Source organism: Hylaeus anthracinus, unplaced genomic scaffold, assembly GCF_026225885.1.
Source record: "Hylaeus anthracinus isolate JK02 unplaced genomic scaffold, UHH_iyHylAnth1.0_haploid 4, whole genome shotgun sequence".
NCBI lineage: Eukaryota > Metazoa > Arthropoda > Insecta > Hymenoptera > Colletidae > Hylaeus > Hylaeus anthracinus.
The window spans coordinates 4,961,174-4,976,375 of record NW_026535289.1 but is presented as its reverse complement, the minus strand read 5'-3'; the positions used below and the strand labels follow the sequence as shown (position 1 = coordinate 4,976,375).

The 15,202-nt window shown below is 41.6% G+C and overlaps 1 protein-coding gene across 1 annotated transcript; it reads left to right on the top strand.

The window, feature by feature from the left end:
- The first annotated feature begins 15 nt into the window (after window positions 1-15).
- LOC128894821 (uncharacterized) lies at window positions 16-13,795 on the top strand. Its single transcript, XM_054156834.1, is given in 6 exon segments — window positions 16-1,238; window positions 4,484-4,971; window positions 5,076-6,443; window positions 11,400-11,727; window positions 11,802-12,651; window positions 12,744-13,795. Coding segments are annotated over 5 exon segments (3,123 nt in total). The 5' UTR covers window positions 16-1,238; window positions 4,484-4,501; the 3' UTR covers window positions 12,851-13,795.
- Window positions 13,796-15,202: the final 1,407 nt, after the last annotated feature.

Genomic DNA, 15,202 nt, shown 5'->3' with positions numbered 1-15,202 from the left:
GCATTAAGTCTTAAAGGCCCCTTTTTCTATTCAATACAAAAATATTTCACTTGATACTAAATTGAATGCATGAAACAATTGTATATAATTGATATATGGCATATAGAAACTGTATAGAAAAGTTTTGAAAATGGTCATTTGATCGATGGTGGTAGGTTAAGTGTCAAGGTACAATTAAAAAATTTATATAGAGCGCGTAAAGTATCGAAATATGGCGCCTATCGAAATATTCTCGAAATATCGATTCTCGACCTAACCTCACTTCAGTCTCCGCTAGGTGCGCACGGAGGTAGTGTCGCTCTGTAGTGGTAGAGGAAACGAAGTGACTGGGAGTAGGATAGAGGGACGGACAGGTGTTTTTTGCGCAGTTAAAAATTTTCCCCCAAAAGTTCGCGACTCTCGTAAAACTGCAAAGAGTTTCCGTTGGTACCTGTAAATAGAACGCTACTAGAAGAATTGACTGTTCAATGGACTAGCGCGCATGCGCTGCTTTCCCCTCGCTCTCACAATATACTCCGCGCGTAACCGCCGCCATAGTTGATATTTCTCCGATAGAATATTAATAGCGGCGTAAGTTTTCGCGGTTTAACGTATTTTTTAATTTACCGACCGGAAAACGAGAATGCATTCGACGAGGGCGGTGAGACGAGGCCGTTCAAGATAAAGCTGGGACCCATAGGAAGAAGGAGGGTGTCTCTACTTTCACAGCTCGTGGTTTTACAGGAGAGTGGCCTGGCATCGCGGCGCTTCGAGTTAACGTGTGACCACTGTCGGGTGGCTATGTACCGTTAGCTCGAATTCATTCCCCGTTGGCCGGCCCGATACCCACGCTTACCTACCGACCGGGGGCCATACTCGATCGAACTCGACCGTCGTAAACCCGGAAATGAGTGCGCGTCGCGGATCGCCGTTACCGCAGAAAAGTTGCTAGTAGTGCGCGACTCGATCACGAGTCACACGACTCGTTGATTTGCCCAGAGGCACGTTCGTTTGGACATACGTCTCGTATGACGTGTGCGACCGTAAACAGTGGCCGCGGCTAACCAGAAGAGCCGTGGCACACGGCGAACGTGTACGTAAAAATGAGAAAGTTGCTGCAGCCGCGGTGAAGATTGAGAACGACGCAGGCGAGCCAGCCAGGCGGACGGTCTCTGTACTACGCGAAGGTGTTCTGACGCGGCGACCAGTAGTAGCAGTACGTCGAAAGGAGTGCACAAGGGAGCCACAGCTGCTCGTGGGTAAGTAGGACACGCATTGCCTCGTGGATGATTCTCTTGTGCCGTAGGGAACTCGCGTGCACCTGTTAATCCCGTACGTGTAACTTGGTGCGACCAGAAGGTTTTCCGCCGACGGTACCGCGCCCCGCGTTCTCTCACGCGCTTTACTCTTAATGCGAAACGTGTGCAGACGAGAAACCGCGAAACAGTGGCCACAGAGCACCCACCCCAAGACACTAAAATCGTCGCGGGGCCCTCGTCGTGGCTCACGGCTTGGCTCGGGCTGGCTTTGGTGGGGTGGTTGGAGGTGCGGACAGTGGTTGAGAGGCTGGTGGGGTTGGAAATTGCGTGGTGGTGGGTGCCCGCCGAGGTCTCGGAGGCCCCTCCGTGGCATCTCGCTGCCTCTAACCCGTCGAGGTGGGGGTGTAAACAACAGCCCTGCCTGTGCCTCTGTTGGCTCTACTCTGTCCTCCGTTTCGCCTCTGCCCTGCTCTCGCCTCTGCCAACTCTGCCCGATCTTTTTCCTACTTCCTCTCCGCGTAACGTCTCCCGATGCGCGATCGAAAGAGCACCGAAGGAAGGGAGGGACGCAGGGCGTAAAGGGAGAGAGAGGGAATAACCAAGTCGAGAGAACAAAGCATCGGCATCGGCAGTCCCGTGCTATTTTCTCGCGTCACTCGATTCCCATCATGGCCGATGTATTACCGATGCTGACGTAGTAACCTTGTCCACTCGACTCCACCTAACCGTTCCCGTATACACTCGCTTCCGATGTTTACGCAAACTCTAATACATCTTTTCTTAGGCTTCCACCCACATTTACCCATTGTCCGATATCCTTCGAGACAGTATTCACGATATTTCCCTCCTCCGTTATTCCTTATCGCTCGTTTTTTTATTCTGGCTGCGTCTAAAAAAAAAGTATGTGCTGATTGCACAATGTCTCGGAGCTGTTCTGTTCTACGTACGCTGCCCCCTCTCGATATCACAGCGTGCCACGTTGTGCGAGACATCTAGATAGAATTTCCTCTAGAAACCGCGAATAGGTTAAACGTCAGACATGCTCTCTTCGATGTGTGTACGCTCAAGAGAGAAAGTCCATATAGGGTATACACGCTTGACAGAGAGGGAGAGGCATGTTGAACCTTAAGAGAATCGGGCGCCATTACGACATGCGCGTCTTGCAAAAGCGTCCGGCAAACGGTACGTCGGCGAGGCTGACCGGTCAGTCGCACACGCCATTCCGCGAAAGCATCGAAAAACGCATCCGCGGTGCGTTTATGCGTGTCGCGGGGTTTCGGTAGTTGTTTTTTTTTTCTTTCTATTAAGTCGTGTGCAACCACCCGCAACGACTCGCTGCCGCGGAGTAATCGTCCGTTCGACACGGACACCCTCCTCGGTGCCGTCGAAAGGAGGAGAGGTGCACGGGTAACCTAACCTCTCTCTTTCATTCTCTCTCCCCCGGTTTTCTGTACCTTCCCTACCACCGGGTAGATCAAGGGCGAGAGTCATCGGTGTGTCCCACTTCGTCTGCCACGATGTCTGGCTTCGTATGTTCTCTCCCGATATTTCGCGTTCCCCTCCCCTGGGGAGTTCCGAGTATGTCGAGGTTCGTCTCCCTTCTTTCTTGACATGCCCCTACCCTTTCCGAGCTTACGGCCAACACGCTTACGCACCTACACACCCGGAGTTATCCGTTCCTTCCCGTCCTATTCTCGCGGTATTTCGTGTGTTGGTGCGAGAGAAAGAGAGGCCAGTCTCGGGGTCTATTTCGCGGTGGGTTCCCGTTTTCCCACCTATGGGTTCCCCCCTACCCTCAGTCGAGGCTCCTACCCCCTACCCCCGTGGGAACACCGTCATGGTGGAGTGGGGTGCAATCCTGGGCCACTTCGACGACTATCCTCCCTGCTCCCGGATCCCTTTGAGGTGGGGGAGGGGGTGAAGTGGGGGAGACCCTCACACCCCCCACCTCACCCCACCCCCCCAACATACCAACACATGGTCAAGAGGTCTGAAGCTAAGACTTTGACAGCGGAGATGGCAAGACGATGCCACGAGCTTAAACTTCGCCACCTTTCGCGAATAACCGCTTCGCTGGTATAAACGGAATGGAACGTTTCAGGAACGGGATGAATAAGGGTTGGTGGTGGGGACAAGTGCAAGGTTCAAGTACCAGCACTGGTAACTTTGGAGTAAATGGAAGGCTGATGCGCCCTCGAGGTCAACCTTGATCTTGACGTATTTGTTATGATATACATATGGTACCAGCCGGCGCACACAGAACTATATACGTTGGGGATCCCGTTTCACGATATTTGCTCGGGTTTTAGTGTGCGTGGAATATATACATCGCACGCACGTGCCAATTGTATACGAGTTTTCCAACTGTGTGTTACAGTACTTGAACTTTTTAAGATCTCTGGACGAATTAGACGTTTCCTTATTTTGGGGGGGGGGGGGGTTATGACAGAGTTTAAAGAAACAAAAACCTGGGAAAGTATGAAGAATTATAATAATTTATTATTGCTAGGGAAAGTTATTTCAGCTTTAACGTTGTAGATTAAAAAATTGAGGATAGTACCAATGTTTTCCTCAGCCCTTGACCATCGAGTAACAATAACGTAGTATACACAGATAAAAATAATGCAAAACATATGCGAGTATATATACGAGTACGAAATTATATTTCTGTATAGAACTTCACTGTGACAATTTTATATCAACATTCTGTAATTGATGAAAGAAAAAAAACATGGAATTTCAATTTATAAATAAATCATTGTATAGGACGATACTGTATCCTCGAATTTTGTTTCACTTTACGTAGGAAAATACTGAAGATATATTAAACGGTTAGAGATTGTCTGTTATTTCTATGAAACATTGAATCTGTGTCGAAACTGTTCGAAGTTATGAAAAGGTCGATGCACTTCGATAACAGCACTCATGCGTCAAAGTGGGTGCAACCGTGTAATATGCACACATTTCTATCTATCATAGATGTGTCTATCACCATTCGGTGTCATACTTGTATTTTCGTTCGTTATATCCGCAATACAATAAAATGACTGATACATGATCAGTATACAAAATAAATTTTAACTTATATATATATTTTTTGTTGTTTTATTATTTACTTTGCAAGGCTATATTTATTTTTAAACATTTCCATCCCATAGTTTTTCGAAACTTACTGCTCCTTTATCGATAAATTCCAATTGTATTCGAACAAATGTTTATAAATCATTTCTTTCTTTGGTTTCCAGATTTAATTATCGTGGAAGATGAATTTCACGCCATTTCCCGGGTTCACAACTGGCTCGCTACCGACGGGTACGGTTCACCAGTTTGCGACCGCTAAGTTCGCACAGAACCTGCCGACTGGGGGCCAGGTAGTCGGCGTTTTATCTGGCGGCGAAGGTGGTGTCCACTATCTGAGGCCGGTCGACCCGAACGGTTTTGCGGTTGCACAAGGTGGCAACAACCAGCAGCAGCAAATCATCACGCTACCCATCACTGTACCTGGAAAAGATGGCACACAGCAGCAGCAAACCGTCCAGATCCAGGTGGTCAATCCCAGTGTATCGCAGAGCGGGAACAGCGGTGATCAACCCAAGTATCATTTGGCCCCGATTTCTTTGGGACAATTTCCCCAGGGTGCAGCAACAGTCCTCACCGTTGCATACAGTCAGCAAGGCGCGGATGGAGTACAGATCCAAGTACAGCCGCAGAACACTGTGGCAACCACGCAAACGTAAGATCCATGGTTTCATTATAAATGATTTTACCAAGCTTTGGTATTCGGATGTATGAGGTAGTCTGATACTTGGTTTTAATCAGTTATTTTCTTCATTTTAGATCTGATCAAACAACCCAAAGTACATCCACGGCAGTCACTACTACATCCCAGCAAACTATACAGCAAACTGTGCAGCTTCCAGGTGCACCTGAAGGTTTAACAGTGGTCGCGCAGATTCCCCAAGACATGATTTTACGCGAGGGTATGGATGAATCGAAAGAGGATGTTAAGGAAGGTACAACACCGGTGGCTCTCATAAAGAGAGGTAGCATAAAAACTCAGGGGAATCAAAGCGGAGACGAATTTATTACTTCTATGCCCGCCAGTTGGCAAAGTCTTGCTACTCCAGGGTCGACTGTCGCGGATTACTTATCCAGATTGCCTGCTAGTACCTTGCCTATTAGTTTACAACACTTCCTGAAATTTTCGGCGGAGACAATAAAGAGAGAAGCCACTATCGAGTCGAGTCCTTTGGGCGCTGATGGTTTAGACGCATCTGGAAGTGTGACATCGGGAGAACAAACGGTGCAGATTACTGTTGCTGGTGGTGAAACGTCAATCATTCCTGATGTTGTCGAAGGACAAGAACCTGGGGCTAAGCCGAAAAGGAAAAAGAAATACAAGAAGAAACCTCCAAAACCAAAAAAACCAAAACCGGGACAAGTAAGCATTGTTACTGCTCTCGATGGTACAACATTGTTTTGCTGTCCGCAATGCAACATGGCTTACCCTGAGAAAGAACTCCTGGAACAACATCTTATTGGACATAAGATCGAAAGGAGGTTTATCTGTGACATTTGTGGTGCAGGTTTGAAACGCAAAGAACATTTAGAACGTCATAAGTTGGGTCATAATCCAGACAGACCCTTCATCTGTTCAGTTTGCATGAAAGGTTTCAAACGAAAAGAACATTTGAATCTTCACTTTGTTATTCATTCGGGACAGAAGACGGAAGTATGTACCGAGTGCGGTAAAGCATTCTATCGCAAAGATCATTTAAGAAAGCATACGAGGTCCCATTTGGCTAAACGTATCAAGGAAGATCCGTTGAATACGACCGATGCTTCCCAAAATCCTCAACAGCAGACAGATCAACAACAAGCAGAGCAATTGCAACAACAAGCGGAGCAGTTGCAACAGCAAGCAGACCAATTACAGCAACAATCGTCGGTGTCTGAATTACAACAGATACAGATACAAGTAGGCCAAGGATCTCAGGCACAGATTCATCAGATAGCCGTCAGCGAACAGTCTACAGTTGTCCTTCCGACCGCGGCAGAAACTGGAGCAATGGCTATACTTCATCATCAACAGCAGCAACAACAACAACAACAACAGCAGCAGCAGCAGCAGCAGCAACAACAGCAGCAGCAGCAACAACAGCAACAGCATTAGCAGCAGCATACCGCCCCGAATCAACCTGGGCGGTACTTTCGATTCAATCATCAACAGGCCAGAGGTCGTGCAAGGCAAGGTGTTGTTGCCGACTGAATTCTATACTAATCCCATAGTAAAATTGGTATCGTGTAAAGAAAAATTCGTTGATGGTGGTTATCGTTGCCTAGTAGTGGTGTTGCGAAAAAAAAAAAAGAAAACGAGATCTTTTACCGACGAGCCGTCGCATTTCAAAGTTTGTACACCATCAGCTTCTTAAGGAAGTCGTAGGCCAGATTAATGTACGATTATAATTATTCTGCAAAACGCACTGAGCTGACTGACGAACGAGGTTCGTACATATGATGTTTCTTTTTTGCGTACACGTTATAGCGTACGTGTAAGAAAATATGAGTGTATCTACTCGGTTAATTCAAAATGTTTTGTCGCTAATCCAGTTCCATGACGCGAGTTAGAAATAAATAAAGAAGTTTATATATACATATATGTATATATATATAAATATAAAAATATATTTTTGAAAGCGCGAACTGGATTTGCCAGACAGGCAATCAAGTTTTCGGCTGGAGGTTAATTTTTTTCGATGATGAAACACGACAACAAAAGAAAAATAAATACGTAATGTGGAAGGTAACAAGTAATTCACAAAGCAGGGCTGTAAATACAACCAGTTTATCGTACACAAGAAGGAACAAGACTGTCGTGCAAATATGAAGTGAATCTATTTATTCCACTTGTTCTACACGATCGAGACACAGAAAGAGAATGTATCGTTAACCATTAAATTCGACTAATGCTTGAATAAAATAGATTATATGTACGTATGGTTTACTTAATGTGTATTTTCACGGAAGACAAATGTTTCGTTGCTTTTATCGACTACAAACTAAGCTGGAAGAATAGACTTACATTTACGGAAGTTAAGAAATTAGTTGGATGTCAGCGAATCGTTATCATATTATCGTATACAATATTCCTTTTCGAGTTGTCGCAAGTTCGAGACCTTGTCGGTATAACCCAAGAAAAAAGTAGGTGAAATTTGATAGCTGTTATATCTCCTCGGTTCGCTCGACTTTATATACATTGGATACAAAAAACAAAAACAGCGAGACTGAGAGGGAAAAGGTAAGAACGAGTGAGAAGCCGTGGGAATAACTCTACAATAACCTTACAGGGAATATTGTATATTAATTTGCATATCGTACAGTTAAAGTTATCATGATATACGATCGGTGATTAAATTTATGCATTTAAACTTGAGTGTTTCGCGAAAGGGAAGCATTTCTACATGGAACTAATACTTTTATAATTCTAATGAATTAGAATAACTTATTTTATATAGCATCTAACATGTTTTATTTACTAAACGGATCATTTCTTATGACAAGACTTTACAATCTTCTTCTTTGTGTTGATCGTAATTGAAAGAATTTTTTGTATTATCATTAATTGCACGACAAAAATACAGCAAATAGTTGTTGAGCGCGAACCATCTGATTTATTGAACAATTATAATAACACTCGAACTTTCTTGAGCAAAAGATGTATGTATACAAAAAGAAGAATACTTTTTATTGTAAGTATCATTATTAAAGGCAGTGGGTATAGCTGTACAAGAAATATAATTATTATTTTATTATCATATTATTATAGCTATTATTATCATAATCAGTATGGATAGTCTATAAGTCATTTTCATTGTTACTTACATAAATATTGGAGAAAAAAGCTAAAATAAAACATACATTTAATATACACAAATTTTTATTAATTAACCAATTATAAATATTATTTGTACTATACATTCATATACTTTTAATTTGTATAATTACTAATCGTGGAATGTTGTTAATGACTAAAAAAAAATATACTTACATATTTTAAACAGATTACCTATTAACTGTTAATATATACAGTGGGGGGAGAAACTAATAAATGTTTCAACTCTATAATTTGTATACTCGCATAGGCATAATTTGATTAACGGGTAAGAAAATGCTACACTTCACCTTTCTCTTATAGTGATACGTTAAAATTTTAATTTTATCAATAAAAATCTTTTAATACCGATATAAATCGTTTATTCAAATTCATATTTCCGTTTCAACGACACACGACGCGCTCTACTGAACATTTTTGTTAATTAGATCCTAATGTTCCCCTAAAATTATTGTAAATCAATGCTCGATGAAATTAATTAATTGTCAATTACAAAAATATACGATTACGAATGATTAGCAACACATCGCTTGTCAAATTTTGCTCTGCATTTTTTTGTTCACCGATTTATCGTACTTCTCGATTTCCTAAATAAACGTATACATGTACAAACGACATCCACAGAGTTGTAACACATCGAAAGAGAAAATATGTAATGGCAGGTCGTCGGGAGCGATTCGAAGTTAAAACCCCGATGGATTCGGGCATTTTCGCCGACGCGGCCGCGGGGAGGGTCGGGAGAGTGAAAAAATAGTTAAGAGGCTGGCACAGTAGAGGGCGGACGGATGGGGTGGGGGTGCCGACTTGAGGGACAGGTGTCAACGGCACACACATAGAACGGGGGATCTTTTTCGGCGATTCTCGACTTTGTGAAAATCCTGACCAGGCGAGCGCGGGCTGTTAAGTACTAAATGGTAAGCTGATTCAATGGTGAATTTTCGGAGTTAGTGAATAGACGGTCGCGATGTTCCGTGTTCGGTACGGCCATTTTCTGCTGAATTTCGTGCGAATTCGGCCCCCGCGTATCGACTAGGTGCCGAGAGGGGAAAGTCTCGAGCAGGGACGTTCCTAGAGTACTCTTCGCCCGGGTTCCAATCTTTTTGCCGCCCCCTACCGCCAAAAATTCTTTCGTTTCGTTACACTTACCTGTTAAAAATATTTGTTTTCTCGAGAGAATACGTAAAATAATTAAATACATTTATATCGAACACTACTCGGGCTTTTATTGGATTATAATAAAAAAACTAACGACAACATGGAACACAGTGCTTCATATTTGTAATTCATGAGTGTTGTAATAAAGTATACAAGTATGGATCTGGAAACATTCGAAATTTTAACAAATAATAATGGTTGTAGTTTTTGTATAAGTCTTGTAGATTTTTTTACTACAAACTTCTCAATAATATCGGACATATCTGTCAGGAATTTTGTATTCTGTGCTAATTAGATCTTAATTGAGCAACATTTGCTGTATTACATTTAGCCTTAAGTACTTTGTTATTAATTTAAGATTAGAATATTAATACCTTCTGCCTTTATTCACTAATAATGATTACAAATTATTTACTTCGATTTTGTATGTAGTTAGATATCTGAAAGAAAAGGTCTGATTGTTAGATTGCCAAGGAAACAGAGTCTCGTACAACTCGTAAAAAAGGAATCCCAAATAAACATACATTGAATTTAAAATAAATAGATAAAGTTCACAATGAAAGTGGAATTGTACAATGGAGAATTCATAACCAGACACTGCACGAGTTACAAGGGTTGCAATTCAATTGAATTTGAAATAATGCTACATATTTCCAATAACGTTTCAATAATCTCAATAAAAATTGCCTCGTGTTTTTGTTGCCTCCAGATCGCATAGCGTGCCATCTAATTTCATTCTATTACGAAATACGATATTCTCGTCGGATCATAATTTCCCATAATGAACGAAGAGTCTAGTGTATATTTTTAACACATCTTTTTGTGAAATTTCTTATAGTTATTCACAATTATGATTCACAATATTAGAGGCAGTGATTTTTATTCAAGCAAAACTAAGATGTATAAAGAAGTGTATAAATGTGTTTGGCACAAAACACGTAAGAAATTAATTTTGGAAGAGGATAATTAATTATTAATGATTTAATAACTTACTTAAAATTATATACAAGACCAAATCATTTGGTGAAAAACTATGATATCATAATTTAGTAAAACTGAATTGGTAAAATACATCGGCTGCGTGGCATGCACCCCTTGCACCCATGGCTGGGCTCGCGCCTGGTTTCGAGTCTCCCCTCGCACTTCATTCCACTGCGCGCAACGCTACCCATCCCTCGGACCAGACAATCCCCCCTGGCGTCCTCCTCCCCCGTTCTCCTTCATTCTTCCCGTCCTCTGATTCCCGTACTCCGCGCCACCGTCCCTCTACGACCACCCTTCCCCCGCATCGCAACGTTCTTGGTCGCGTACAATGTTCGTTTTTTAACGTCTCTTCACGTCTTTTATCCCCGTGTTGTATCCCTTTGTACAGCCTTGTATAAACTGTTCGCGATTCTCGTTACGCGAAGGCGTTGTAGCCGGCCAAAAGTGATCCTTCGCGAGAGACCTTGTGTTTCGGCAACAGACGAGCGGTTTTAAAAACCGAAACCGACTGTTCCCCCCGGTGTGTACCTTGAGATCGTGACAAGCGGCTGACGCAGCGGCAGGCGGCACCAGTGACGGCGTGGTGTTCGTGTTTCTCTCGTGGTTCTCTTGTGCTGCAAAAATCTGCCCCTACGCTCGCACTCACCTCTCGGGGATCCCCCTCCGAGGAAAGGATTCGATTCCACGGCGAAGAAACATGGGGAGAGGGACGTCGCTGTGAGTAAATACTCGGGCGTCGTTCGAGCTGGACGCGCCAGATATCTTCGTGTCGTGTATACGCGAACATCTTCTTCGGTTGTTACCTGCCCGATGTCATCGAGAATGTATCCCCGCATCCTCGTTCTCTTCCTTCGGACGATGCCACGATATTTGTCTAAGCGGTAGCAATGTACTTATCGAGCACATGTCACCGGCTGACATCTACTGATTCGTTTCAACGTTTCTTAGTGTGCTTAGTAGTTACGGATCGTGCTCGCAAGTCGCCGACAAAATGTTGAAGGATGTTGGTTGACAGACGAACTTCCGGGACTATCCTGTAAACTCGAAGCGGATTAAAAAAGTGCTGGTCGCGTATAATCATTTCGACTCTGATTTTCTTCGACTTTTCAGGTATTTGATTGACGGTTTGCAATGAATTTCCCGCCGTTCGGAGGCCACTTTCCCGGTACTATACCGAGTATCCACCAGTTCGCGACCGACAGCTCCGGCGGTGCGGGTGGGCGTTACGCCAATCATTTTCCCAACCAGCCTCCTATTGGAGTGCCGGTTATGGGAAAGTACCGTCCTGAAAGCAACGGCGTACAATCTGCTCAGTCCCAAGTGATGATGAACAATAAAGCGAGCTATCCCAACAGCAATGTTCATCATTACCCTAACGTGCCATATTCCCAAACGCAACCAGTGCAACAGCGGCCCTCGAATTCACCTGGAATGCAAGAGAAGCGTTCGTACCATCAGGTAAACCATTCATCTTTGGTGTTAGCATGATATTCCAGGCATACATAGACTTGACGGTAATTAAAACTTTTCAGCAAGCAACCGAAACCATAAATCAACAAGATGTTTGCAATCTTCTACAGGATAAAGATAAAAATAAGGACAAGAAGACAGAGGAACAACAGCGCAACGGAGAAAGCACAACAAACGGTGGCCAACAAGATTATACTATGCACCAACACCATCAGCAGCACGCTCATACTCAAACACCTGCCACTATGCCTGCTACGTGGCAATCTTTGGCTACTCCGGGGTCTACGGTAGCGGATTACCTTAGTCACTTACCGGCTAGCACCTTGCCATTAAGTTTGCATCATTTCTTAAAATATTCAGCGGAAAGTATCAAAAAAGAATCGGAAATGGCACAAACAACTTCGGTAGCGGTAGCAACTACGACAACGCCCAATATAATGATGTCCCCGAATAATAAAAAGAAGAAAAAGAAGAAGCCTCCTAAGGAGAAAAAACCGCGTCCGAAACCTGGTGAAATTCGCTTAACCACAGCATTAGATGGTTCTACATTGTATTGCTGTCCAGAATGCCACATGGCATATCCTGAACGCGAATTATTGGAGCAACATTTACTAGGACACACTTTGGAACGAAGATTTGTTTGCGATATTTGCGGCGCAGGTTTGAAAAGAAAAGATCATCTGACACGTCACAAGCAGAGTCATAATCCGGAACGGCCGTATGTTTGTACCGTTTGCCTGAAAGCCTTCAAAAGGAAAGAACAATTAACGCTACATTTTGTAATACATTCTGGCGAGAAACGACATGTATGCACAGAGTGTGGAAAGGGGTTCTATCGTAAAGATCATTTAAGAAAACACACCAGAAGTCACATTGCAAGGAGAGTGAAAGCAGAGCTCAGTCAAAATGCCGGTACGTTATAACCATTTGATACCGTATGACATTTACAAATAAATTTTCATTATAAATCTAAATTAGCATAACGTATTGATTTTATTTGTTAGGTACACAGCAAAATCAACAACAAAACAATGTCTCGAATATGCAGACCACAGCGGTTACCGCATCGTCCGTTCTTTCTGGTGGACATCCAGGTCCTCTCCTATCCTGAGCCCCGCCACCAGGGAACTTTCAAGTTCCCCATCCGAATAATATTCTTCATACGCATACTTCTCATCATTCGCTGCATCATCATCATTTGACAGCTGTCAATGTGGCACACCAGTCAAGTGTCACGCCACTCGCTACGTCCAGTCATTATCAAACGCACGAGCTCAGTTTTTTGGGTCATGTTAAAGATTTCTGAGATCAGGGGAAGACCTCGGTCAAGAGGTAACATTGAAAAATAACACGAGCGCTATTAGCAGTGAATTCTCGATTCCTTTTCATAATTTGGATTCTAGTGAGTTTTCTACAAGCATGATTAATAATTATCCATGATGCCGCTGACTCTCTATGTCCTAGTACAATAGTGCAAAAGCTGTGCCGTTTACATAAGTTTTTTCGACTGTATGCACAGTTTTATTACCTGTATTTCGGGTACTGTTTTGACATATGTACATGTAGAACTTATCTCCAAAAGTGTGCCATATACCTATGTACTTGATCAAAAATAGAAAAAGAAAGACATAGAGAGTGTCTCCATGCACACATGAATGGAAACCATAATTTTGTGTAGAGAGCATTAGTATAGAGCCTGATATAAGAGTCTTGCCATACTATACGTATGAAAAACAAAACATATTTTTATGAAGGCTTGATGTTAAACGCAAAGAAATTAACTAAGCTATCGAAACTTAATGACAAAAGAAAGAAATATCATGGAAAATTATTTTTTTTTACCGCATCGAAATGATTCATTAGAACTTTGTTCAGATTTCGGTAAGTTTATTTTTTTATTGTTTACTTTAATACCGTCGTATACAGATAACATGAAATTTATAAAATACGCGAAAGGAGATCTGGATGTATATAAGGATGCGAACGAGTCGTCCCACTGATTAATATCTATAACGTCTTTCAATTCTCGCTAAGTTGAGCATGTTTCTAAAATTTGAATTAATTGAATCTATTTGGGATTTACCATTGATCTGTTACAAAATTTTAATTTAAAAACAAATTATTTAATGTTTTAGTAAATCACTGCAAAGCAGTAGCTAAATATGTGGCAATATTTTAGTTGATAAAAAAGTTATTTCGTTTCCTTCAACTTCGTTTCATTTTATACTATAGAAAGTTGACAGTATTTTATATTTTACGATATAGTTTCAAATTTGTGCATATATATTTCTATACACATACAGCAATGAATAAAACTGATCGCATTGTATAAACGTTTCCAAACATGCTCACGTAGTTCAGAATCGTAATGTTATATTAGAAATGGTATATGAAAATCAACTTTATCTGCAGCCTGTTAAGATCAATTAATGTTTGTTGACATTTGTGCTTTCCGATTTAACTCCGACTTAAATCTCCATGGAAATGTATATTATTATTTAGAAAATTATTCTTGACAAATATACATCGTCAGAGTCACGCCGACATCCTTTCAGTCACGATTATTGTGAAAGATTAATAGAGAATGTACCTCTGAAAATAAATACGGTATTCAAAACAAAAGGCATTCAGCAAATATTAAAATATGTTTTTGTATCGAGTGCAAAATTGATATAAATAAACATTAAGCGATCTTGACAAACGTTAGATGAAATATATATTCATACAATCGAACTATTTTTAATATATTCTTATGATTTTGAAATACGTACATGATTATTTATAAGAACATTCATAAACAATGTTCAATTTTGCTCGTCGTTGTATGTATGTATATATATATATTTTTACGATTTCACGAGAGTCGTAGGAAATCCTTTACAATGTAAGATCATTACGAGTCTACGTCGTTTTTATATCGTTTTTACATTGTTTTTTTATACATATTTTTCGTTAAATCTTTTTAACCTTCGTTGAGCATTGATTACGTTGCTAAGGTTTTTCGTTAGAGCGCAAAACGTACTTTTGATTATTTTTTTTTTTCTTGTTTATTTTGTTCTATTATACATACATTATACGGTAACGTTCAAGCAATCGCCACTAAGTACTACTTAGTTTGTGCTCTTTCTATTTATCCGCACTGTGAAAGTTATCCTCGCGGACTGTGATCGTTTCGGACAAATGACACTTGGTACCGATTGTCCAACTTGTCTGACTCTATTTTATATCCTTTTTTTTTTTCTTGTTCATTTAGTATTATTCATCGTGCCATTTTTTTTTTCGAACTCCTTTCGCCGATACCGTTTCTTGCCATAAGCGACATAAATACTCAACCTATCAGGATCGTCGACGCCATTTTTATTATTTGTCGTACGCAACAACAATGTTGATTATATGTTCACGTGATATAAACTAAAAGAGAGAGAGAGAGAGAGAGAGAGAGAGAGAGAGAGAGAGAGAGAGA